The sequence below is a fragment of the Bos mutus genome, chromosome 28 (assembly GCF_027580195.1).
Source record: "Bos mutus isolate GX-2022 chromosome 28, NWIPB_WYAK_1.1, whole genome shotgun sequence".
Lineage (NCBI taxonomy): Eukaryota > Metazoa > Chordata > Mammalia > Artiodactyla > Bovidae > Bos > Bos mutus.
This window is the reverse complement of record NC_091644.1, coordinates 26,420,321-26,444,021: the sequence shown is the minus strand read 5'-3', so window position 1 is coordinate 26,444,021 and position 23,701 is coordinate 26,420,321. Positions and strand designations below refer to the sequence as shown.

At 39.3% G+C, this 23,701-nt stretch overlaps 1 protein-coding gene across 2 annotated transcripts in view; it reads left to right on the top strand.

Moving 5' to 3' along the window:
* Window positions 1-14,911, top strand: part of NRBF2 (nuclear receptor binding factor 2) — a 29,165-nt gene extending 14,254 nt beyond the window's left edge. The window contains exons 2-4 of one of the 2 annotated variants that reach the window (XM_005898470.2): window positions 7,269-7,353; window positions 12,020-12,060; window positions 13,390-14,911. In XM_005898470.2, the coding sequence (XP_005898532.1) occupies window positions 7,269-7,353; window positions 12,020-12,060; window positions 13,390-14,100 (837 nt within the window). In that variant the 3' untranslated portion in view covers window positions 14,101-14,911. The remainder of the gene's footprint in view (window positions 1-7,268; window positions 7,354-12,019; window positions 12,061-13,389) is intronic. The other variant, XM_005898471.2, reaches the window with a different exon arrangement.
* The last annotated feature ends 8,790 nt before the right edge of the window (window positions 14,912-23,701 follow it).

The following is a 23,701-nucleotide window of genomic DNA, read 5'->3' as shown; positions in this document are numbered from 1 at the left end:
CCTCTTTGGTTAAATTTACTCCTACGTACTTACTGCTTTTGATGCAGTTGTAAATGGGATTGTTTTCTTAATTTCTCTTATATGTTTTTAGAGTATAGAAATGCAACAGAAATATGTGTATTGATTTTGTGAAATATTTGATTGTGCCAGGTCTTAGTTGTTATGTGGGATTTTCGATCTTCAGTTACGGCATGCAGAATCTTGGTTGCAGCCTGAGAACTCTTAGTCACGGCGTGTGGGATCTAGTTCCCTGACCAGGGCTCCATCCTGGGCCCCCTGCATCGGGAGTGTGGAGTCTTAGCCACTGGACCACTAGGGAAGCTCCTGTATATTGATTTTTTATCTTACAACTTTGTACTACATTCATTGATTCTGAGTTTTTGGGTGGAATCTTTAGAGCTTTTGGTATATAATATCTTGTTATCCTTAAATAGTGAACAGTTTTACTTCTTCCTGATTTGGATGTCTTACTCTCTCATTGCTGTGGCTAGGAGGGACTTCCAATACTGTGCTGACTAAAAGCAGCTAGAGTGGACATCTTCGTCTTGTTCCTGATCTTAGAGGAAAAGCTTTGAGCTTTTCAGTGCTGAGTATTATGTTAGCCGTGGGCCTGTCATATATGGTTTTTATAATGTTGAGATATATTTTCTCTATATTCATTTTGTGAAGAGTTTTTATCATGAGTGGGTGTTGATTTTTGTCAGATGCTTTTTATCCTGTTGAAATGCTCATATCATGTTCAGTCTTCCTTTTGTTAAGGTGTCATCACATTGATTTTGGGGTAAATTTGATTTGTTGAACTGTCCTTGTATCCCTGGAATAAATCCCACTTGATTTGCTAGCATTCTGCCAAGGATTTTTGTATCTGTTCATCAGGGATGTTGGCCTCTAGCTTTTTTTTTTCTTTTGGTGTCCGTGTCTGTTTTGGTATCAGGGTAATGCTAGCTTGTAAGATAAGTATGGAAGTATTCCCTACTCTTCTATTTTTTTGGAAGAGTTTGAGAAGGATTGGTATTAATTCTTGTTTGAATTTTTGGTAGACTTCACCAGTGAAGGCATCTGGTCCTGGAGTTTTTTTGTGTGAGGTTTGTGGTTACCTCATTTTACTGTGCTTCACTTTATTGCACTTGCAGATGTTGCTGATTTAAAAAAAAAAAAAAAAAAAGTTGAAGGTTTGTGGCTACCCTGTGTCTTATTGGCATTGTTATTCTAAATGTATCATATTTAAATTAAGGAAATAAGCTTTTTTTTTTAAAGACATAATGCTATCGCACATGTAGTGTAAACATAACTTTTACATGCATTGGGAAACCAAAAAATTTGTGTGACTTGTTTTACTCCAGCATTTGCTTTATTGCAGTGGCCTGGAACTGAACTTGAAATATCTTAGAGGTATGCCTGTTACTGGTCTGTTCAGGTTTTCTGGTTTTTTTTCAAAGTTTTTTTCCCTAGGAATTCATCCATTTTTTCTAGGTTGCCCAGTTTGTTGGCATACATTGATAATTGTTCATAATAGTCTCTTATGATCCTTTGTATTTCTGTGTTATCTGTTGTAACATCTTTCATTTTTGTTTTTTGTTTGTTTGGGGAAGCGGGGGTGGGGGAGTTGGCCACATTATATGGCTTGTGGGATCTTAGTTCCCCAACTAGGAATTGAATCCAGGCCACAGCAGTGAAAGCAGGGAGTCCTAACCACTGGACCACCAGGAAATTCCCTCATTTTAAAATATTATTTGAATCTTCTCGTTTTTCTTCATTGAGTATTATTGTTCAGTCATGTCCAACTCTTCGTGACTCCATGGACAGCAGCATGCCAGGTTTTCCTGTCCTTCACCATCTCCCAGAGTTTGCTCAAACTCATGTCCGTTGAGTCAGTGGTACCATCCAACCATCTCATCCTCTGTCGTCCCCTTCTCCTCCTGCCTTCAGTCTTTGCCAGCACCACGGCCTTTTCCGATGAGTCGGCTCTTCACTTCAGTATTCTTGTTGAGTATAGCTATAGGTTTGTCAATTTTGTTAATCTTTTCAAAGAACTAGCTCTTGGTTTTACTGATCTTTTCTGGTTTTTTTTTTTTTGAATCTCTTATTTCGTCTGTTTCTGCTCTGATCTTCGTTATTTCCTTTCTTCTACTAACCTTGGGCATCATTTTTTCTTTTTTTTTTCCTAGTTCCTTGAGGTGTAAAGTTAGATTATTGGAGATTTTTCTGGTTCTGCAAGGTAGGCTTTTATCCATATGAACTTCCCTCTTAGAATTGCTTTTGCTGCATCTCATAAGTTTTGGTATGTTTTATTTCCATTCTCATTTGTCTCAAAGTATTTTTTATTTCTCTTTTGATTTCTCTTTTGACCTAGTCATTGTTCAGTGGCATGCTATTTAATCTTCACATAGTCACAGTTTTTCCAGTTTTCTTCTTGTAATTTATTTCTTCTTGTAATTAGTTTCTGTGGTGGCTGGAAAAGATGCCTTGAAATGCTTTCAGTCTTTTTTAGGTTTATTAAGACTTGTTTTGTGGTCTAACACTATTATCTATCCTGGAGGATGTTCTTTAAGCACTTGAAGAATGTGTATTTTGTTGCTTTCGGATAGAATGTTCTGTATATAACAAAACAGATATAAATAAATGACCATATAATCTTTGCTTTAAGAAGGATCTTTACAAATTGTTTTAAAAATAAGAACTACATGAAAATAAGTTTTGTACAGTATCTTTAGTTGAAGAGAATGCAGTTTAGTCTCTTCCACCACATTATACATTTTATGGTGGTAGATAGCTCTGATGCTTTTAAATTCTTCTTTTTAAAAACAATATTTATTTGACTGTGTTGGGTCTTAGTTGTGGCACGCAGGCTCTTCATCGGGGCGCATGGACTCTCTGTGGCAGCATGCCAGCTGCTCTCTAGTTGTGGCACGCGGGCTTGGTACTTGCAGAGGGTGGGCTCTCTAGTTGTGATATATGGGCTGTAGAGTGTGGGTAAGTAAGTTGCAGTGGGTGGGCTTAGTTGCCCCATGGCATGTGGAATCTTGGTTTCCTGACTAGGGATGGAACCCTCGTCCCCTGCATTGGAAGGCAGATTTTAAACCATGGACCACCAGGCAAGTCCCTTTTGTTGCCTTTAAACTCATTTAATTTTCACAACATTCTCATCTTAAAGATGAGAAAACTTGGGCAGGAAGTTAAGAAAGCCAAGTTCCAGTGTCTAATAAATGCTCAAGCTGAGATTTGAAAACCTCAACAGTCAGCATTTGCTGAGTGTCTAACACGAATTTGGTGTAGGACCTGTATTTTAATAGGGAATTTGATTGCTCATGGGCCAGATAACTAGAGTAGGTGTGCGTTTTAAAATGAGATGTAACTCCTGAATTGGCAGAGTGATCAGAGATTGCATTTTACATGGAGAAGTTTTAGGGGAGTTGGAAGAGCCATGAGGTCCTGGTCTTACAACTTGAGAACTTTTGGTTTCTCTGGTTTTGAAATGAAAAAAAAAGTTTATTTCATACCATAGACAGAAATAAACTCAAAATGGCTTGAACACTTGACATGACAACATTAAACTCCTAGAAAAGAACATAGGCAAAACATTCTCTGACATAAATCATGGCAGTGTTTTCCTAGGGTAGTCTCCCAAGGCAATAGAAATAAAAGCAGAAATAAACAAATGGGACCTAATCAAATTTACAAGCTTTGCATTGGAAAGGAAGCCATAAACAAAAAGCCTACAGAATGGGAGAAAATATTTGCAAGCTATGTGACTGACAAGGGCTTAATTTCCAAAATATTCTAATAGCTCATAACAAAAAACCAAACAACTCAATTAAAAATAGGCAGAAGACCCAAATAGACATTTCTTCAAAGAAGATATACAGATGGCCAGTAGGCACATGAAAAGATGTTCAACATTACTAATTATTAGAGAAATTCAAATCAAAACTACAATGAGATACCACCTCACATCAGTCAGAATGACCATCATTAAAAAAAATTCTACAAATTAAAAATACTGGAGAGAGTGTGGGAAAAGGAATTCTACACTGTTGGTGGGAATGTAAGTTGGTACAGCTGCTGTGAAAAACAGTGTTGGAGTTCCTTAAACTAAAAATAGCTATACATATGATCCAGCGGTCTCACTCCTGTGCGTGTATCCAGACACAACTCCAATTTAAAAAGATACATGCACACCTGTTTTCATAGCAGCACTGTTACAGTACCCCACACATGGAAACAGGTTCATGGAGAGGTGAGTGGATAAAGGTGTTGTCATATATACACATGGAATATTACTCAGCCACAAACAAATGAAATAATGCCATTTGTAGCAATATGGATGGGCCTGGAGGTTATCATAACAAGTGAAGTAAGTTAGAGAAAGAGAAATACCATAAGAGGTCACTTATATGTGGTATTAAAAAATATGACACAAACAAACTTTTCTGTGAAACGGAAACAGTCTCACAGAAAACTTACGGTTAGCAAAGGGGAAATGGGGTGGGGGCAACTTGGGATTAGCAGACATGGCCTCTAGTATATAAAGAAGATAACCAACAAGGACCAACTGTATAACACAGGGAAGTATTCAGCATCCTGCAATAAACCATAATGAAAAAGGATATGAGAAAGAAAAAATATTCTCTTATTGTGAAACTTGAAGTTTAACTAGGGAGCTTCATAAATATGGTCCAAGGTAGAAAGGGATTGATGTCATTGGACAGAAACTAATGAATGACACAGCGTTAGAATGAGGTAACCCCAGAGAGCATCTCATCCCTGCTTCTCAAGTGCGTCTGGGAACCTGTGGGTCTAGCTTTACTGGTGGAATCTGAGGCCCTACTGAAGAAGAGTCTACATGTATTCCACAAGGGATTCAGATTCAGTTAAAACTTGAGAAGCACAGATGTGGTCTAACTCCATCATTTTACAAGTGAGGAAGCAGACCCTGAAAGCCCAGATAATTTGGCTGGTTTTAATGGGAGCGTGAGGACTTGGGCCAGTGCCTCAGGGTCTTGGTAGGGCTTTGCCTACACTGTGCCATCCTGATGAGAAAGTACTTTTGGATTTCAGAGGACACTGTCTCTTCTAGAGGGCTTCTTTCAAAGCCTACAAAGGTAAAGGCATGTACTGATTCTTTCATTTCCCCCCCTACCTAGAACCGGAGTGTCACTTGTTTTAGCTATACTCAGAATACATTTCTTGGAGAAATCATGTTGTAACTTAGTTTTCTTCATCATGTACGTTCTCTTCCCAAAGATCTCTATCATTTCTGGATACTATCTAATATTCCTGTGTTCAGAACATGTGTTTTTTCTTCAGTCCAAGCCTGCATGGTTGAAATTATTTTCAGCCCCTAGTCATTTCTTGTCCCCCCCACCCCACCCCCACCCGCCTTTTTTAGGAAAGAATTAAAACTTAGAGAAAAAGTTTGTTTACTGTTTGAAGAGTAAGAAGCCTCTGAAAAAATTGGATGAATAATCTTGTTTCTAAGTGTTACTTCTTCCTTACTAAAATAGAAACAGGAGAAATGTAGACAGCATGCATTGCTAGAAGTGTGCTGTGCCCTGCTTTTGTCTTCACCTGTTTTCCACTGAGCATGATTTGTAAGCATGCTCAGAATATTTCTAATCTCAGTTACAAAAGTGATCCTCTGAAATGTTTTTATGAGGCATCAGTGGCACATTTTTTGAAAAGCATTCAAGGTGAATCATTTTACACCTAACACAGATTTGATTTTTGCTGTTAAAAACACTAAGGTAAAGCACAGAGAACATACAATTTTCCATCTCTTGATTTTTTTTTTTTAATTACAAAAATTTTTGACTATACTGTGTGGCTTTTGGGATCTCAGTTCCCTGACCAGGGATTGAACCTGGGCCATGGGAGTGAAAGCATTTATTCCTAACCACTAGACCATCAGGGATCTCCCATATTTGCCGTCTATAATTTTTAAATGTAGTTAAGTAGTGTTAAGAATATTCACATTTTTGTGCAGCAGATGTCCAGAACTTTTTCATCTTGTAAAAATGAAACTACACCCATTGAATGAGAACGTCCCACCTTTCTTTCCCCCGGTCTCTGGCATCCACCATTCTACTTTCAGGTTTTATGAATTTGACTACTTTAGATATGTCTCTGGGCTTCTGAGATATCTCAGTGGTAAAGAATCAGCCTGGCGACACAGGAAATGAGGGTTCAATCCCTGGGCCGGAGGATCCCTGGAGAAGGGCATGGCAGCCCACTCCAGTACTCTTGCCTGGAGAATCCCATGGACAGAGGAGCCTGGTGGGCTACAGTCCATGGGGTCCCAAAGAGTCAAGACATGACTGAAAGACTGAGCACAGATACCTCATAAGTGGGATCATACAGTATTTTTCTTTTAAGTGGCTCATGTTATATTTCATTATTAGCTTAAAGTCCTTAAAGTTCATCCATGTTACAGCATGTGTCAGCTTCCACTCTCTTCAGGCTGATTTCACACTGTACATATATACCACATTTTGTTCATTTTTCTATTGGTGCTTAGGTTACTTCCTCTTTTTGACTACTGTGAATAATGCTGCTATGAACATACGTGTATAGTGCTTTTTTCACTTTGACTAGCTTTGTTAAATTATCTGTGAGTTTGTTAGTGAGGAAGACATTAGCCTAGTTGGAAGACTTCCATTTCTTTCTCCTTGCCTGCTAACTATATAACTTAATGTAAGATATGTGACTGCTATGAGTCTAGGGAGCTCCTTTTGTAAGAGATGAAACACATTTCACAGAATTGTAATAATTCTTAAATGTAACACAGATGAAAGGAGACAAGTGACTACTTAGTTAAACCATATGCGTTCAGTACTTCTGAGTTTGTTGTTTAGGTGAGTTGTACCTGAAAAAATAGCCACCATAACATTGAATATTGGTATCATTAATTCCTCAACTGTATAATGTATGAATTTTTTATCTTTAAAATGTAAATAGTAACTTTAATGTTGAAAAGGAAGAATGAGTTAAAAAACAAGAAAGTATACATTTTGAGTAACAATCTGATTTTAACTCTTGGTTAATCTCTGATGAATGTGAGCACCTTGAAGGAGTTAGTGCCTGGTATTAACCTTGATAGTTTATTAGTAGAGTTGAAAGAAGTTACCAGGCCTTTCAGATACTACACATTAGATTTCCCCAGTTTCAGATAGAGTTGTAATGGTTTGGCACATGTGGCAACAAACAGCATCACTGTCTTAAAAGTTGTTTTTTTTTTAAAAGTAAAGAACTCAGGAATGTTTGTCTTCTAGGCCCATCAACAGAGCAGACGAGCAGATCGTTTGTTAGCTGCAGGGAAATACGAAGAGGCTATTTCTTGTCACAAAAAGGCTGCAGGTGAGTATTCTTTTTAAGTAGTACTGAGTCTGAAACTGCTGGGCAGTTTCTTTTTTCCAGTTCTCTCTCAACACAGTATTTAGGATGAAAGTCACAAGAGTAGTGATGTGTTATTGCCCTGCATATGTAGCACACTGACTCCCGACCCACTGTAACACAGCTTGGAATATTTTTCAAGTGAGTGTGTTAGATTTTCCAGCTCCTCTTAGCCTGGTCTTTCTAAGTCATGGAAATTGGATATGCCTTATTGGTAAATGATTCCTGGACACGACTTTCTGAGCTGGAAGATTCCCCAGAGACAGAAGTGATTGCAGTAAGTGTCTGTTGGTTCATCTTAGTTGTTATAGAGGAGTTTGGATTTCAAATATTTAGCCATTTTGGGTTCTGGAATTAATAACTAATTTAATTCCAGCCAATTAATTTTCACTGAGTTTCTGTTTCCTAAGGTGCTGATAATGGAAAACACATCAAAACCCTTTCCTGTGGTTTTTCTTTAGCTTCCCTTCTGAATGTTTCATCTATACATTCATGCCTATAGTATCATGCCGCTGATGACCTTTTAGGTGTGACATTTAGAATTACTGGATTCCTTTCAAACACCTTATTTTATCCCAGTCATAAAAGTTAGTGTATGTTGAACTCAGAAATAGCTCTCCAGGGTCTGTTTTGTACAGACTGGTTTCTGTTAGCCGAGTAACAAGCCTAAAAGCTTAGGAGTGGGAGTGGTACATCCAGAATCGGCGTGGCCACCGTTCTTTGAGCGGGCCCTGTAGTCTTCCTGCTGGAGAAAGGCACTCCTTTCCCTGAGGTCAGTGACATAATCAGTGTCCTGTTTTTTCCCAGCAGAATCTTCTCCTATGTTGCCTCACTGCTGAAATATAGACAGTACAGTGGAGACTGGTTTAGAAAAGTCCTTCTATGTCAGTGATTTTTGCCTACAAGTCAGTAATTTTGAGACAAAATTTCAAGCCTTACTTTTGAAGAGTTAGTTTTGCCACTGAAGTGTATCCTTCAGCTGTAGGGCTGAGCACATTGTATGTATCCCATGAATCTTTGTGGTTTTTAATTTATTATTATCACTACTTGGCCATGCCTCACAGCATGGATTGTGTGTTGATTGGTAGAATATTCTTTTTTTCCCCCAGAGAACGAAGGATTTATTACTTGCATCAAGAAAGGAGAACACTTGCTTTCCCAAAGCAGTGTCTCTGATTGGTAGGATATTCTGAGTATATAAAAGGTATAAAAGTGTTTTTTTTAAGGTTTATTTATTAATTTTATTTTTGGCTGTCCTGGGTCCTTGTTGCGGTGCCCCAGCTTCTCGTGGTGGCGGCTTCTCCTGTCGCAGAGCACGGGGTCGAAGGCACACGGGCTTCAGTAGCTGCATGCTCAACCTGGGCTCAGTCGTTGTGGCTTGCAGGCTTAGGTGCTCAGCAGCACGTGGGATCTTCCCTTCCTGCTTGGGAGGGAAGTTTCTTTCATTCCTAGTCTATATTCCTGTCTTCATTGGAAGACTTAAAATTAATGCTGGGCTTTAAACACCTCTCCCCCTTTCTCTTTATCTAAATTCTGTGACTTTCTCAGGGGTGGAAGGATAAAGGCAGTTTGTTGGATTTCATTAGCTCTAATTTTGGAGGTACAACTTTAAGTGTGGTTACTTAATCCCAGCCAGCGGATTTGATTTGGAGTTTAGACTTGTTTGAAAATAGCCTTGTGTTGTGTTTCAGAGTTAGAGTTGTGAATGTAATGCTAGTTTGAGAATTAATGTGGATAGAATGAACTCAGTGTTTTCTAAATTGACTTAACATCTAGGCTTGAACAGAGCTGTTTTGGGAGGTGTGGATGTAAATATATCCTGAGAGTAAGCAGCTGAGTGTTTGGAAATCATGTTAGAGACACAACAGGGGAAGGTCGTCATCTGAGGAATGTTGGAAACAAAAGCCTGAAGTGAGAGAATTCACTAGCAGAAGAAGGGGCCTCATTTGAAGAGCAGAGGAGACCCTGAGACTACAGCGCTAAGGACTCAGATCCTCTGCATGGTAGTGTTCTGATCGTGCCTTGTGGGTGTGTAGAGGTTACTTGATCAGCTGACATACCAAACTCAGAAAGAAAAAGCCACCTTCAATCTGACAGGGGGTAGGGAAGAGGAGGTGTACTTATTTTTACCACCCTATATTGAAAAAAAAGTTAAGCTGTAAACTACCAAGAATTCACCACTGTTAGAGGACTCTCTTGCTTTAATCCTTGATTAGCAGCTGTAACTGGGTTGCTGTAACTCTCTCTTGTCAGTCTTATGCAGTCCAGTCTCTAAGTGGATTTCTTTTCTTTCACAGACAGCAAAAAGGGCAAAAGCTTAAATGGGAAGTTAGTAACAGCCATTAACAATGTTTAGAAGTCAAAGTGAACTTTTCGGAAGATGAACAGAATTGAGTGTGTGTGTTTATATGTACTTGAAAATACATCTTGACCTGAACCTTCTGCGACTGTGGTGTCACAAAAATGATTCGCAGCATGTCAGTCTTTGTTGTTTAGAGTCAGTGCTGTGCTATGTGTGCAGAGTCAGTGCTGTGTGTGTGCAGAGTCAGTGCTCTGTGTGCAGAATCAGTATTGTGTGTGTGTGCATTCAGTGCTGTGCTGTGTGTGTGCAGAGTCAGTGCTGTGTGTGTGCAGATAGGCTGTGGCAGCTCAACAGATTCATGATAGAATAGTAGTAGATGTTATTAAAAAGTAATTCTTCAGATATTCTTAATTCCTTTTCCTCATCATCTACTTAGTATTTAAATATTAGCCTTGTATCATGATTGAAGGAAGGAGTTTAACCACATTGTTAGATTTTCTGAGATGAGTATTCTCTACTGACATTTTTGTCATGGTGGGCACTCGTTCCTGTTGTGGCTGTGGAGCAAATTCACTACCATGCAAACAGATTAAAAACCACCACCACAATGTTGTCATTATCCTCCAATTAAATTGTTTTTTTAATAATTTTTTTTTCTTTTAAAGTAACTTTTAAAGGCTCAGATTTTAAAATGACATTGGGTAAATCTTTTAAATGACAGTGTGAGTCTTGTTGAGTTCTCTGCTCTTTGGGAACTCAGTGTCCTTGGGTGTCTTCTGTCATGTTATAGTTTCAGGAGTCTACAGAAGGAGGTATTCCATTTGGGTTAAGCATAGTTTTGTGAAACTTTCATTTTTTAAGAAACTGAATGTGAAGCAAACTGTAGTTCATACAGGGAGACAGATGTATGCAGAGGGAATGGGAGGGATGTCTAGGGAAATTTATCCACACTTTCACAGTAAGAAATAGAATGTCTCAACAGACTTAAACATGAAAAGGAAAAGAAATGGTCTATATGCAGTTAACAGACTTAATATAGGAGTAAAAGAAGGTTGAGGAAAAAAAATTTAATATGGATGGAACAAAGGCTATATAACCAACTCTGTTTTCTGATGGAGAGGGAGCACCCAGTTAGTCTGCCTTAAAGACTGATAGAACCTGGCAGACAGTAGTTCCAAGTCACAAACTTAGAAAATCATTAAAATATTTGGATTAAGAGTAGACAGAAAGCAGTGCCTGTAGTGTCAGCAAAAAGGCAAGAAGGAGCTTAATGTGTGAGAGATGCCAAAAAGTTTATAGTGAGGAAGAGATAAAAAATGAGGATTAATTGGACACAACTTGTTACTAATACTAAAAGTGAAAGTGAAGTTGCTCACTCGTGTCTGACTCTTTGCGACCCCATGGACTGTAGCCTGCCAGGCTCCTCCCTCCAGGCAAGAGTACTGGAGTGGGTTGCCATTTCCTTCTCCAGGGAATCTTCCAGACCCAGGGATCGAACCCAGGTCTCCCTCATTCCAGGTAGACGCTTTAACCTCTGAGCCACGAGGGAAGCCCGTTACTACTTGTTATTTTTACTGTTGCTAGTAATACTTGTCATTTATACTCCATCTTGTTCCAGACAAGCTATAACAGGGCTTTCAGAGGAATACAACAAAATATAAACTCCACAGAAAAATAAAATGGGAAAGGGCTGGGAGTCTAGTTCCCAAATGCATCATGAGCTCTTGAAGGGAAACATGGCTCCATGGTTTCCAGCAGTTAGCTTGTTTTCATAAACTTCATAATACTGCCTGCAGCTGCTTATTTATTATAAAGATCAGTGAGTTCTTCGGACTTTTAACTACCAAATTCATGGTAGGCTGATGATATAACTTAGAAACAATTCAATAAAATGGTTTTGTAGGAGGCAAAAATGATGGTCTAGGTATTCACGTGGGTAAAAAGTAATTGATAGTCAGTATCTTGATATTTCTATGAGCATAATAGGATTTTGATAGGTTTTTATATAATTTTAATCTTCCTTAATTGTTTTTCTGATTATGTCATCTTTACTTCCTTAACTGTGAAATCTACAGTGATTTAAAAGAACCAGCTCCTCCAGGTGAAGTATGGGATATCTCCATTTGATTACCACTGATCTCCTTTTTGGGGAAGTTAAGAATCCTTTTTTTAAAAATCCTTTTCAGGAATAGGATAACTGTGTAGCAGAATTGCTTCTAAAACCAGTTCTCTTTGTCATAGGAAGAGTATTAAAACTCGTACTTTGATCTTTTAATAACAAAATGATGACATATATTAATGTGCCTTTTTTTTTTTTTTTTTAACCAGCATATCTTTCTGAAGCCATGAAGCTAACACAGTCTGAGCAGGTAAGACACTTTTAATATTTCCAACAAGGGTTAGAAAGGTTTTCTTGTGGAGACTTGAATTGTGTATAAAATAAAGTTCTTGAAGGGAAACATGGCTCCTCCCCAAACACTACAGTCAAAAATACATAAATTGGGGAAGAGATTAGTTTTTCAGAAAGGAAATGAAAACTAAATGAATTGACATACACACACTACTATATATAAAATACATAATCAACAAAGACCTACTTCACAGCACAGGGACCTCTACTCAATACTCTATTATAATGACCCGTCTGGGAAAAGAATCTAGAAGAGTAGATAGATGTATGTTTGTAATGATTCACTTTACTGTACACCTGAGACTAATACAACTTTGTAAGTCAACTATACTCCAATATGAAATAAAAATTAAAACTAAATTGCTGCTGATGGCATGCAGAAACTGCTTGTCCTTTTTTTCCTAGGGTTTTCTCATAGACTTTGGATTGCCATGTGTGTCTTTTAGAGACCCCACTTAATGCCTTTTCTGATATTTAGCTCACAGTAAGCAAGCTGGCCTAGCCAAGGGGAAACCAGTTGGCCTTTCCTTTGCTTGTCAAAGATCATTTAAATCCAAACCTGTCTTTTCCTGAACTCCAAAGCGCTTCTGGCGCTTTTATTTCACCAGGGGCTTTACATTGTCTTTTGTGTTTGTGGAGGGCCTGCCTAGGGTTTTAAAATGCCTTTATAAAAGCTGAATCTTCAACCAAAGGTGATTTCCTCATAATAAAAGTGGCAGATACAGAGGAGTTATTTGGTAAATCTTTAATTGACTTAAGGAGATCTGAGGGGATCTCAGTGACAGGGGAAAAATAGCAATTCTGTAGAAGCTGTGATCCATTCTGTGTACTTCCTTTTGACTGTCCAGAACTGCTTGTGTTAACAGTGTAATACAGATAGTGCATTGAACCCTTGTTGATAGAAAGACTTTAGTTGTAGAATAGGAGTCCAAACTGGAAATTTTCTGATTTTAAGCTGAGTACAAATATCATTGCAGAGGGCTGAGGCACGTTCAAAAAAGGTACGATTCAGTGTGTTGATTTGGAATTGGAATAGGACTTACTCTGACTTCTTGAACAGTGTTTTGCTTATGAATAAAGATGGTAGCTTACCTAGAAAGACTATTATTTTGGAAAATGTTTGGCGTTCTATTGCAAACATAGTATAAATTTTAAAAATTTTATAAATTTTGAAAATTCAGGTGATACTGGCTTATTCAGAAAGGAAAATACTAGAATACCATTTACTGGATATTACTAAAGAGACTTTAAAAAAATGTTAAATTATACTTTTCTTTCTGTGTAATAGGCTCACTTATCACTGGAACTGCAAAGGGATAGCCACATGAAACAGCTCCTCCTCATCCAGGAGAGATGGAAGAGGGCAAAGCGGGAGGAGAGACTGAAAGCCCAGCAGAGCACAGACAAGGATGCAGCTGCCCAACTTCAGGCATCTCACAGACCCTCCGCTGAGGATGCAGACAGCCAGAGTCCCCTGCTGTCTCAGAAGTACAGCCCTTCCACAGAGAAACACTTGCCTGAAATTCAGGGGGTCTTTGACAGGGATCCAGACACACTACTATTTTTACTTCAGCAGAAGAGGGAGCCAACAGAGCCATGCATTGGAAGCAAAGCCCCAAAAGATGATAAAACAATTATAGAGGAGCAGGCCACCAAAATTGCAGATTTGAAGAGGCATGTGGAATTCCTCGTGGCTGAGAATGAAAGATTACGGAGAGAGAATAAACAGCTAAAGGCGGAAAAGGCCAGACTTCTAAAAGGCCCAATAGAAAAGGAGCTTGATGTAGATGCTGATTTTGTAGAAAAGTCAGAGTTATGGAGCTTGCCACCACATTCAGAAACTGCAGCAGCCTCTTCAACCTGGCAGAAGTTTGCCTCAAACACTGGGAAAGCCAAGGATATTCCAATACCCAATCTTCCTCCCTTGGATTTCCCATCTCCAGAACTTCCCCTCATGGAGCTCTCTGAGGATTTTCTGAAAGGATTTATGAATAATTAAAATGAAAGGCCATAGAAGAGGTAAAGAGAGGAAATAATATGGTAATACAGATAATCCAGCAAAAATGAAAAAGGGAAAGCCGCGTGCAAGGGTAGTCCCGGAGGTGCTGCGCCAGGCACACTGCAGAGAAGAGGCATTGACAGGACTTGGCACAGCTACTGCGGAGCATGTCGCGCGTCTGATGTACTGACTCCAGTTAATGATTCCAGACTTGGCAGATACGAAACTGTTGGAGGTTCATTCTCTCCTGATACAAACCAAATGGCTACCTGGAATAATTTTTTTCAAGCAACAATTATTTTTATCTTCAGGGTTAAAATTTATAAAAGTATGTTATGTGTAATTAATCTGTAATGCCATAAATGATAATGCAAAACCTAAATAATATGGTTGCCTGAGGGGCTGCCTTGTATTTGAAACGTGCTTTCTATCATGCATTGACTGTATGCATCGTTATGCACATTTCCTTTGTCTAATGAGGTGTGTAAGACACACCTTTCTAGAAGAAACTGTGTGCCACACTTTGCACTACTCGTAACATAATGATAACCTCAAGACTATCAGGAGAAATATTTAAATTTCCATTTATGAAGAAAGGAACCAAATTATTAGTTATGCTTTTTTTTTTAAAATTACCAGTTTACATTATTAATCAGGGTGCATTTTAAGTTCTAACTTTTTTTGTTTATTGTGTAATGCATCATTTGAAAATATCAAGGAAATATCCTTTTGTTTTTAATGATGCACGAGTGGAAGTAATGCTAGTCGGCAGTATTTGATTGTAATAAATCAATAAAGTAATTGTATTTTATACCTTTGTTAAAAGCAAGTTTTGTTCAGCTTCTGTGTTGGAAATTTTGAACATGAATTTGAAGACATTCTGTCAAACAATTACTTTGGTACGTTAGAGATTTTCTTCATGTTTTGTAGTCAGCTACCTCTACAGCTATGGTGGAAGAGAACAAGGAAGTCGCTGAGCCTGTATGTACCCAGCCTTCGTGGGCTGGCACGCAGGGACAGTGTTCAGGCTGGAGGCAGCCGTGCTCCAGCGCAGAGCAGAGGTAGCGAAGTGCTGCTTGGATCCTCTCCTCTCTGCAGAGTCCAGTGATGTTCCAGGAGTGGGGAGAAGAGGAAGGTGTAAGTGAAACATGAGGGTATAAGCCACCGGGTGTGTTTAAGGCATACACTTGGTTTATCTTGGGGGAGAGGCAAAAATACGGATGAACGGCATCTCCTGAGGGAATGGGGACAACTGGGCTGAGGGGATAGGGTTGGGCTCACATGTCTAGTGATGACACCAGCAGAAGGCCGAGGAGATGAAGTGACCATGCAGAAGTCCCTTTTTCCTGTGTCTCATCTTGGTGCAGATGAAACCAAAAATAAACTTAGCTTCTTAAAATAGGAAAAGAGTTCTATTCTCTGTTGGTTGTCCATCTCAGTGTTGTAGTATCCTAGACTCGGAATACTTTGCCTGCCTAACCATCCTTATAAAAGTTGAGATTTGAAAGATTGTGCCAATAATGACACTGTTATAGCCTATCTGTTTTACTTTTAAAAATGAGATGTTATGTTTTGATGTGAACACTTCGTAAGACACCCTCCCTTTCTTCCTCTACCATCTCCCTTCCCTGGTCAGCAGTTTGACATGTATTCCACAAGACCCTGTTCTGTGCATTTCCACTAGCATACATGTTAAAATAGACGAACGTTACTTTTCCATTGTCTTTGAAGCATTTATTCACGTTTTAGTACTCCTGTTTCATCTTGTTTTTAGGTTTTGTATTTGAGTCTATCCGTAGAATGTATTGGGTTGGCCAAAAGGTTCATTCATTTTTTCCATAAGCTGGTTCTGGTAGCACTTAGTTATCTTTAACTTCACTCAGAACAGTTTTGTTAGATTGTATTGTGACAACTGTACATCAGTGTGCATTTTTAAAAAGTTGTCAAAATTGGTGAATTTTTGTGTAGCAATTTTAATATTGAGAATGGAAGAAAATATTTTCAACGTATTGTGCTTTATTTCAAAAGAGAGAAAAATGCAACTGAAATACAGAAAAAGATTTGTGCAGTGTATGGAGGTGTTCTGACTGATAGAATGTGTCAAAAGAGGTTTGTGAAGTCGGCGATTTCTTGCTGAACGATTCTCCACAGTCGGATAGACCAGTTGAAGTTGATAGCGATCAAATCGAGACATTGAGAACAATCACCATTATACTATGCAGGAAATAGCCAACATATTTCAAAATACCCAACTCAAATTTGAAAATCAGCTGCACCAGTTTGATTACGTTATTCCCTTTGATGTTTGAGTTCTACATAAGTTAAGCAAAAAAAACCTTGACCGTACTTCTCACGATTCTCTACTTAAATGTAATGAAAACATTCATTTTTAGAACAGAAATGGGCAATGTGACAGGTGATGAAAAGTGGATACTGTACCATGAGGTAAAACAGAAGAGATCATGGGGCAAGTGAAATGAACCACCACCAACCACACTTAATTCAGGCCAGTCTTCATCTAAAGAAGTGGTGATGTAGATATGGTGGGATTGGAAGGGAGTCCTCTATTATGAGCTCCTCTGGAAAAGCAAACAATTCCAACACGCATACTGCTCCCAGTTAGACCAAAGGAAAGTAGCACTCGACAAATAGTGCTGGAATCACTCAACAGACAGTGCATCATCTGCCATCAGGATAGTGCAAGATCACGTTTCTTTGATGATCAGGCAAAACTGTGACAGCTTGACTGGGAAGTTCCAATTCATCCGCTGTACTCACCAGACACTGCACCTTCGGATTTCCAGTATTTGGGTCTTTACAAAATTCTCTTAATGGAAAAAAATGTCAATTCCCTGGAAGACTGTTAAGGTACCTGGAACAGTTTGCTTCGCTTAAAAGGATAAAGTACTGGGAAGATGGGATTATGAAGTTGCCTGAAAATTGGCAGAAGTAGTGGAACAAAATGGTGATTAACCCTGTTCAATAAAGTTCTTGGTGAAAACAAAAAACGTGTCTTTTATTTATACTTAAAAACCAAAGGAATTTTTTGGCCAACCCAGTATATGCCTTTTGACCAGATGACTTGGTACATTCGTAGCAACCTAACAGTGTCTCCATGGAGTGAGTGAAAGTCGCCCAGTGGTGTCTGACTCTTTGCTACCCCATGGACTACACAGTCCATGGAATTCTCCAGGCCAGAATACTGGAGTGGGTAGCCTTTCCTTTCTCCAGGAGATCTTCCCAACCCAGGAATCAAACCAGGGTCTCCTGCATTGCAGGCAGATTCTTTACCAACTGAGCTATCAGAGTGGGTGCTTAAAACACTATTCCACAAGGCACGTGGCCCATCTCCTAGCCGGGGTTTGTAGGTGCTCTCTTCTCTCTCTGTAGCTTAAGGCCCTTAAAGGGATTTAAGGAAAGCTTTCTTCCACTAAATGAAACTGAATTATGCATGTACTGGAAGTGGAGTAGACTTGTCCTTCCTTACTCAGTGGTGGCCTCTGCTTTTGAACCCAGATAACTATCTGGGCATTAGAAAGCAGTCCTAAATTCTTACTCTTAGCTTTTCACAGAATGTCAACAAAAACATTTCTTTCAGAAAGTGAGTATGTAGTAACAGTCTTGGTATAATGTCATGGTAACCACAGGTAAATCCATACTGAATTCAGAAACCATGCTTATGAGGAAATAAGATACTTTCAAAATCATTCTTGAAGCCATTGTCTATCCCTAGTGTCTTAACAGAAGGTTATTGAAATAATGAAAATATTTTGTCTCTAGATAAGTTAATTCAAAACATTAAAGCGCTTTCTGCTTTTAACACTTTAAAAAATTGTAGTTGGTGTCTCTTTTGCTGTCTCGTACACAGGGTTATTGTTTCCGTCTTTCTAAATTCCATATATATGTTAGTATACTGTATTGGTGTTTTTCTTTCTGGCTTACTTCACTCTGCGATGTATAGATCAGTCTTATGGACTCTGTGGGAGAGGGAGAGGGTGGGGAGATTTGGGAAAATAGCATTGAAACATGTATAATATCATGTATGAAACGAGTCGCCAGTCCAGGTTTGATGCACAATACTGGATGCTTGGGGCTGGTGCACTGTGACAACCCAGAGGGAGGGGAGGGGAGGGAGGAGGGTGAAGGGTTCGGGATGGGGAACACATGTATGCCTGTGGCAGATTCATTTCGATATTTGGCAAAACTAATACAATATTGTAAAGTTTAAAAATAAAATAAAAATTTTAAAAAATCTACAAAAAAAAGAATAGTATGATGCATGCATTAGGTATTAAATAAATGCTATCTGAAACAAAAAAAATTGTAGTTGGGTTTTACAGTATTAGTTTTCAGGTGTACATATAGTGATTTGTTATTTTTATAAATTTGACTCCATTTAAAATTAAAATTTCAGCTGTATTCCCTGTTGAATATATCCTTGCAGCTTATTTATTCACAGTACTTTGTACCTCTTAACCCCGAATCCCAGTCTTGGCCCTCCACACTTCCATGTCCCAGTAAGTAGTTTGTCTTCTATTATCTGTGAGTCCCTTTTTGTTATAATCATCTTTTAAGGTGATAATATACAGGATTTGTCCTTCTGATGTATTTCACTAAGCATAATACCCTACTGGTCCATCTGGTCCATTAATGCAAATGGAAGAATTTTTATTCTTTCTTCTGGCCAAGTAATATTACATTTTACAGCCATACTGACAGGTCTGAGGTCATATCTCGTGGTTTTGATTTGCATTTCTCTGACTAGCAATGTTGAGCATCTTTTCTTTTCATGTGTCTGTTGGCCATCTGTCTTTGGAAAAATGTCTTTTTAAATTTACTGTCCACGTTTAATTAATGAGCTGTTTATATAGTTCAGATACTAACTATGTTAGTCATAACACAAGTATTTTCTATTCAGTAGGTTTGTGTGTCAGTGGTTTCCTTTGCTGGACAAGAACTTTTGTTTAATTTGGTCTCATTTGTTTACTTTTGCCTTTGTTTCCTTTTCCTGAGGAGACAGATTAAAAAAAAAAGTGATTTATACTGAAGAGTGTTCTGCCTGTTTTCTTCTAAAAGTTTTACGATTTCTGGTCTAAACATTAAGGTCTTTTATCAAGGGACTAGATCTGATTGATAGAGTGCCTGATGAACTATGGACTGAGGTTCGTGACATTGTACAGAAGACAGGGATCAAGACCATCCCCATGGAAAAGAAATGCAAAAGAGCAAAATGGCTGTCTGGGGTGGCCTTACAAATAGCTGTGGAAAGAAGAGAAGCGAAAAGCAAAGGAAAAAAGGAAAGATATAAACATCTGAATGCAGAGTTCCAAAGAACAGCAAGAAGAGATAAGAAAGCCTTCTTCAGCGATCAATGCAAAGAAATAGAGGAAAACAACAGAATGGGAAAGACTAGAGATCTCGAAGAAAATCAGAGATACCAAAGGAGCATTTCATGCAAAGATGGGCTCGATAAAGGACAGAAATGGTATGGACCTAACAGAAGCAGAAGATACTAAGAAGAGATGGCAAGAATACACAGAAGAACTGTACAAAAAAAGATCTTCACAACCCAGATAGTCACGATGGTTTGATCACTGACCTAGAGCCAGATATCCTGGAATGTGAAGTCAAGTGGGCCTTGGAAAGCATCACTACGAACAAAGCTAGTGGAGGTGATGGAATTCCAGTTGAGCTATTCCAAATCCTGAAAGATGATGCTGTCAAAGTGCTGCACCCAATATGCCAGCAAATTTGGAAAACTCAGCAGTGGCCACAGGACTGGAAAAGGTCAGTTTTCATTCCAATCCCAAAGAAAGGCAATGCCAAAGAATGCTCAAACTACCGCACAATTGCACTCATCTCACACGCTAGTAATGCTCAAAATTCTCCAAGCCAGGATTCAGCAATGTGTGAACCGTGAACTTCCTGGTGTTCAAGCTGGTTTTAGAAAAGGCAGAGGAACCAGAGATCAAATTGCCAACATCTGCTGGATCATGGAAAAAGCAAGAGAGTTCCAGAAAAACATCTATTTCTGCTTTATTGACTATGCCAAAGCCTTTGACTGTGTGGATCACAATCAACTGTGGAAAATTCTGAAAGAGATGGGAGCACCAGACCACCTGATCTGCCTCTTGAGAAATTTGTATGCAGGTCAGGAAGCAACAGTTAGAACTGGACATGGAACAACAGACTGGTTCCAAATAGGAAAAGGAGTTCGTCAAGGCTGTATATTGTCACCCTGTTTATTTAACTTATATGCAGAGTACATCATGAGAAACGCTGGACTGGAAGAAACACAAGCTGGAATCAAGATTGCCGGGAGAAATATCAATCACCTCAGATATGCAGATGACACCACCCTTATGGCAGAAAGTGAAGAGGAACTCAAAAGCCTCTTGATGAAAGTGAAAGTGGAGAGTGAAAAAGTTGGCTTAAAGCTCAACATTCAGAAAATGAAGATCATGGCATCTGGTCCCATCACTTCATGGGAAATAGATGGGGAAACAGTGGAAACAGTGTCAGACTTTATTTTTCTGGGCTCCAAAATCACTACAGATGGTGATTGCAGCCATGAAATTAAAAGACGCTTACTCCTTGGAAGGAAAGTTATGACCAACCTAGATAGCATATTCAAAAGCAGAGACATTACTTTGCCAACAAAGGTTCGTCTAGTCAAGGCTGTGGTTTTTCCTGTGGTCATGTATGGATGTGAGAGTTGGACTGTGAAGAAGGCTGAGCGCCGAAGAATTGATGCTTTTGAACTGTGGTGTTGGAGAAGACTCTTGAGAGTCCCCTGGACTGCAAGGAGATCCAACCAGTCCATTCTAAAGGAGATCAGCCCTGGGATTTCTTTGGAAGGAATGATGCTAAAACTGAAACTCTAGTACTTTGGCCACCTCATGTGAAGAGTTGACTCATTGGAAAAGACTCTGATGCTGGGAGGGATTGGGGGCAGGAGAAGAAGGGGACGACAGAGGATGAGATGGCTGGATGGCCATCTCATCCTGACTCGATCACTGACTCGATGGACGTGGGTCTGAGTGAACTCCGGGAGTTGGTAATGGACAGGGAGGCCTGGCATGCTGTAACTCATGGGGTCGCAGAGTTGGACACGACTGAGCGACTGATCTGATCTGATCCCTTTTGAGTTTACGTTTATGTTAGGGAATGTTCTAATTTCATCCTTTTACAGTGAACTGTCCAGTTTTCCCAGCAGCACTACTGAGGAGCTTGGTTGGCCGTGTGTGTTTATGAGTTGGTTTCTGGGCTGTTTTGTTGCATTTCTGTTTCTGTGCAGTACTCTACCATTTCAATTACTGTAGTTTTGCAGTGTAGTTCAGAAGTCAGGGAGCATGATACCTTTTGGCTTTGTTCTTTTTCTTAAGAATGCTTTGGCTGGAACCATTTTTTATGTGATGTTAAAATTTTTAGAATCTTTAAGACCTATTTTCTAAAAGAAATTGAGGCCCTGAAGGAGTTACGTAGACTTGTATACCAGATTGGCAGCAGAGCCAAGAGAAGAGTCTAGACTAGCAGTCCTGTGCCACTTTTCCTGGGCCACGCTCGGGTTGTTGTAATTTTCCTATCATGGCCCAGCGGCCTGGCCATTCAGGTTTCTCTCAGGCGTATACTCTCCCACTGCACCCCAGCTACTGTTCTCCAAGAAGTTGGAGACCACCCACTGAAAGGTGAGCTCTTCCTTAAAATCACTTGTAGAAATCGTAATGTCCACTTTCTGTGGTTTCCTTTTTTGTCTTTGAGGAGTTGTGATTGAAGTTTTGTTGTTTCAAAAGATGAACACACACCAGAGTGAGGCAGTCTGCTACAGGGTGTATTTACAACCTATTTGAAAAGATGTGACCTGTGATGATAATAACATCTATTATTATTTACTGAATCATTCTACACAGTAATCTTTATCATGTTTTGTCATAATCCTAGTGTATCCTAATTGAAGATCTCTGCCAGAATGACTGGCAAGTGTCTCTCAGGATTTGTCCATCTTGTCCCAGCTGGAAGCCTGTCCTAAGCACCACTGACCAACGGTGCCATCTAGTGGATGGTGAGAAACTTTGATTCTTGTTCTCTTGGGAGTGTGTGGTGGGTTGCAGATGAACACAAAATCATTAGTTGGTGTCTAGTAAATCATTCTGTGAAGAATGGTTTTGCCTTTATGAATAAGCCAAAAAAAGTTAAAGGTGTGCGATATGAATACAGGCAGCAGATATTTAGTGAATACCACCGTCCACTAGTACTATAGAATTATAAATATTGCCTTCATGAAAGTACTGATGTGGTCAGGAGATGAGATGGCTTCCTAGGTCAAGAACAAAGGCATACAGTAAGAAATGGAGAGGAGGAACTGAGTAATCTTGGTCAGAATGAGGTCATGGCAAGACATGAGGATATATTGGGCAGCTCATATGGATTGTCCTCGCTCATTTCCTAGGAGTGAGGGGCCAGGGTCAGGTCCTGGTCTTGAGGAATGGAAAATACTTGGGTTATGTTTTCAAGGCTAGGATTTGCTCGGTAGCCAAAAGGGTCCTGGTAAGCTGGGGCCAGTTGTTAAGGTCCTTTGTGTGGTAGACACTAAATTGGGGGGTAAAAACAGGTGGTGTTTTCTCAGTATGGCAGAAGGATGAGAGGTGGACTCAAGATACAAATGAGATTGTCTTGAAGGCCAACAAGTCCAGGGAAAAAAAGGATACAGGACAGTTTAGATACTTAATGACCTCATCAGGGGTTTCCAGAGGTAAATGACAGTTTTGACAGAGGTTAGGAAAGGGAGGCTGTAGAGATTTGAGGAGCCAGATGACTTTCAGGCCTATCTTCTGGGAAGTTGATTCTCCAAATAAATCTTGGTACTGAGAGTATTACCAAGTCCCAGGGCCTCCGTTGCTACCAACAGGTTTTTTTATTAGCTTCAGATCATATTATTTCCCTGTTCTTAAGAGAAAATGCCTGTGTTTGGGGAAGGGCCCAGGTATCTGAAATAATGCTAATCACTGCTGTGAAATTCTTTAGTTTCAGGGTGAATAAAAACTAAAAGTTGTGTAGAGGCAGTAATAGGGTCATAGACCAACTTTATTTAAATAACCAATACTTTGAGTCTTGTGGTAAATTCTAGAAGGACATTTGCTTTGGTCTTTCAGGTTGAATATAGTACTTGAATTAAAAAAATTTTTAAACATAGACTCATTTGGTGCAAAACTGGCAAAAGAATGAATAGGATCACAGTTCAAGACAGGGACTTGGACTTTGGAGTAATTTTTCAGCCCAGCTCAAAAACAGCAGTGCCTTTCCATGGTTGTGTTCGGTTGCATGGTTGTGTCTGACTTTGCTACCCTTTGGACCACAGCACACCGAGCTCCTCTGTCCATGGGGATTCTCCAGGCAAGGAAACTAGAGTGGGTTGCCATGCTCTCCAGGGGATTTCCCAGACCTAGGACTCGAACCAGTCACCAGGTAGAATCTTTGCCCACTGAGTCATCAGGGAACACAGCTCAGTAATAGTAAAATATAGTAAGCAGTAAATCTATTTGTGGGCTTATAAAGCTACTAGAAATATTTAGGATTACATACTGTTTGGTTTTCCCCAACT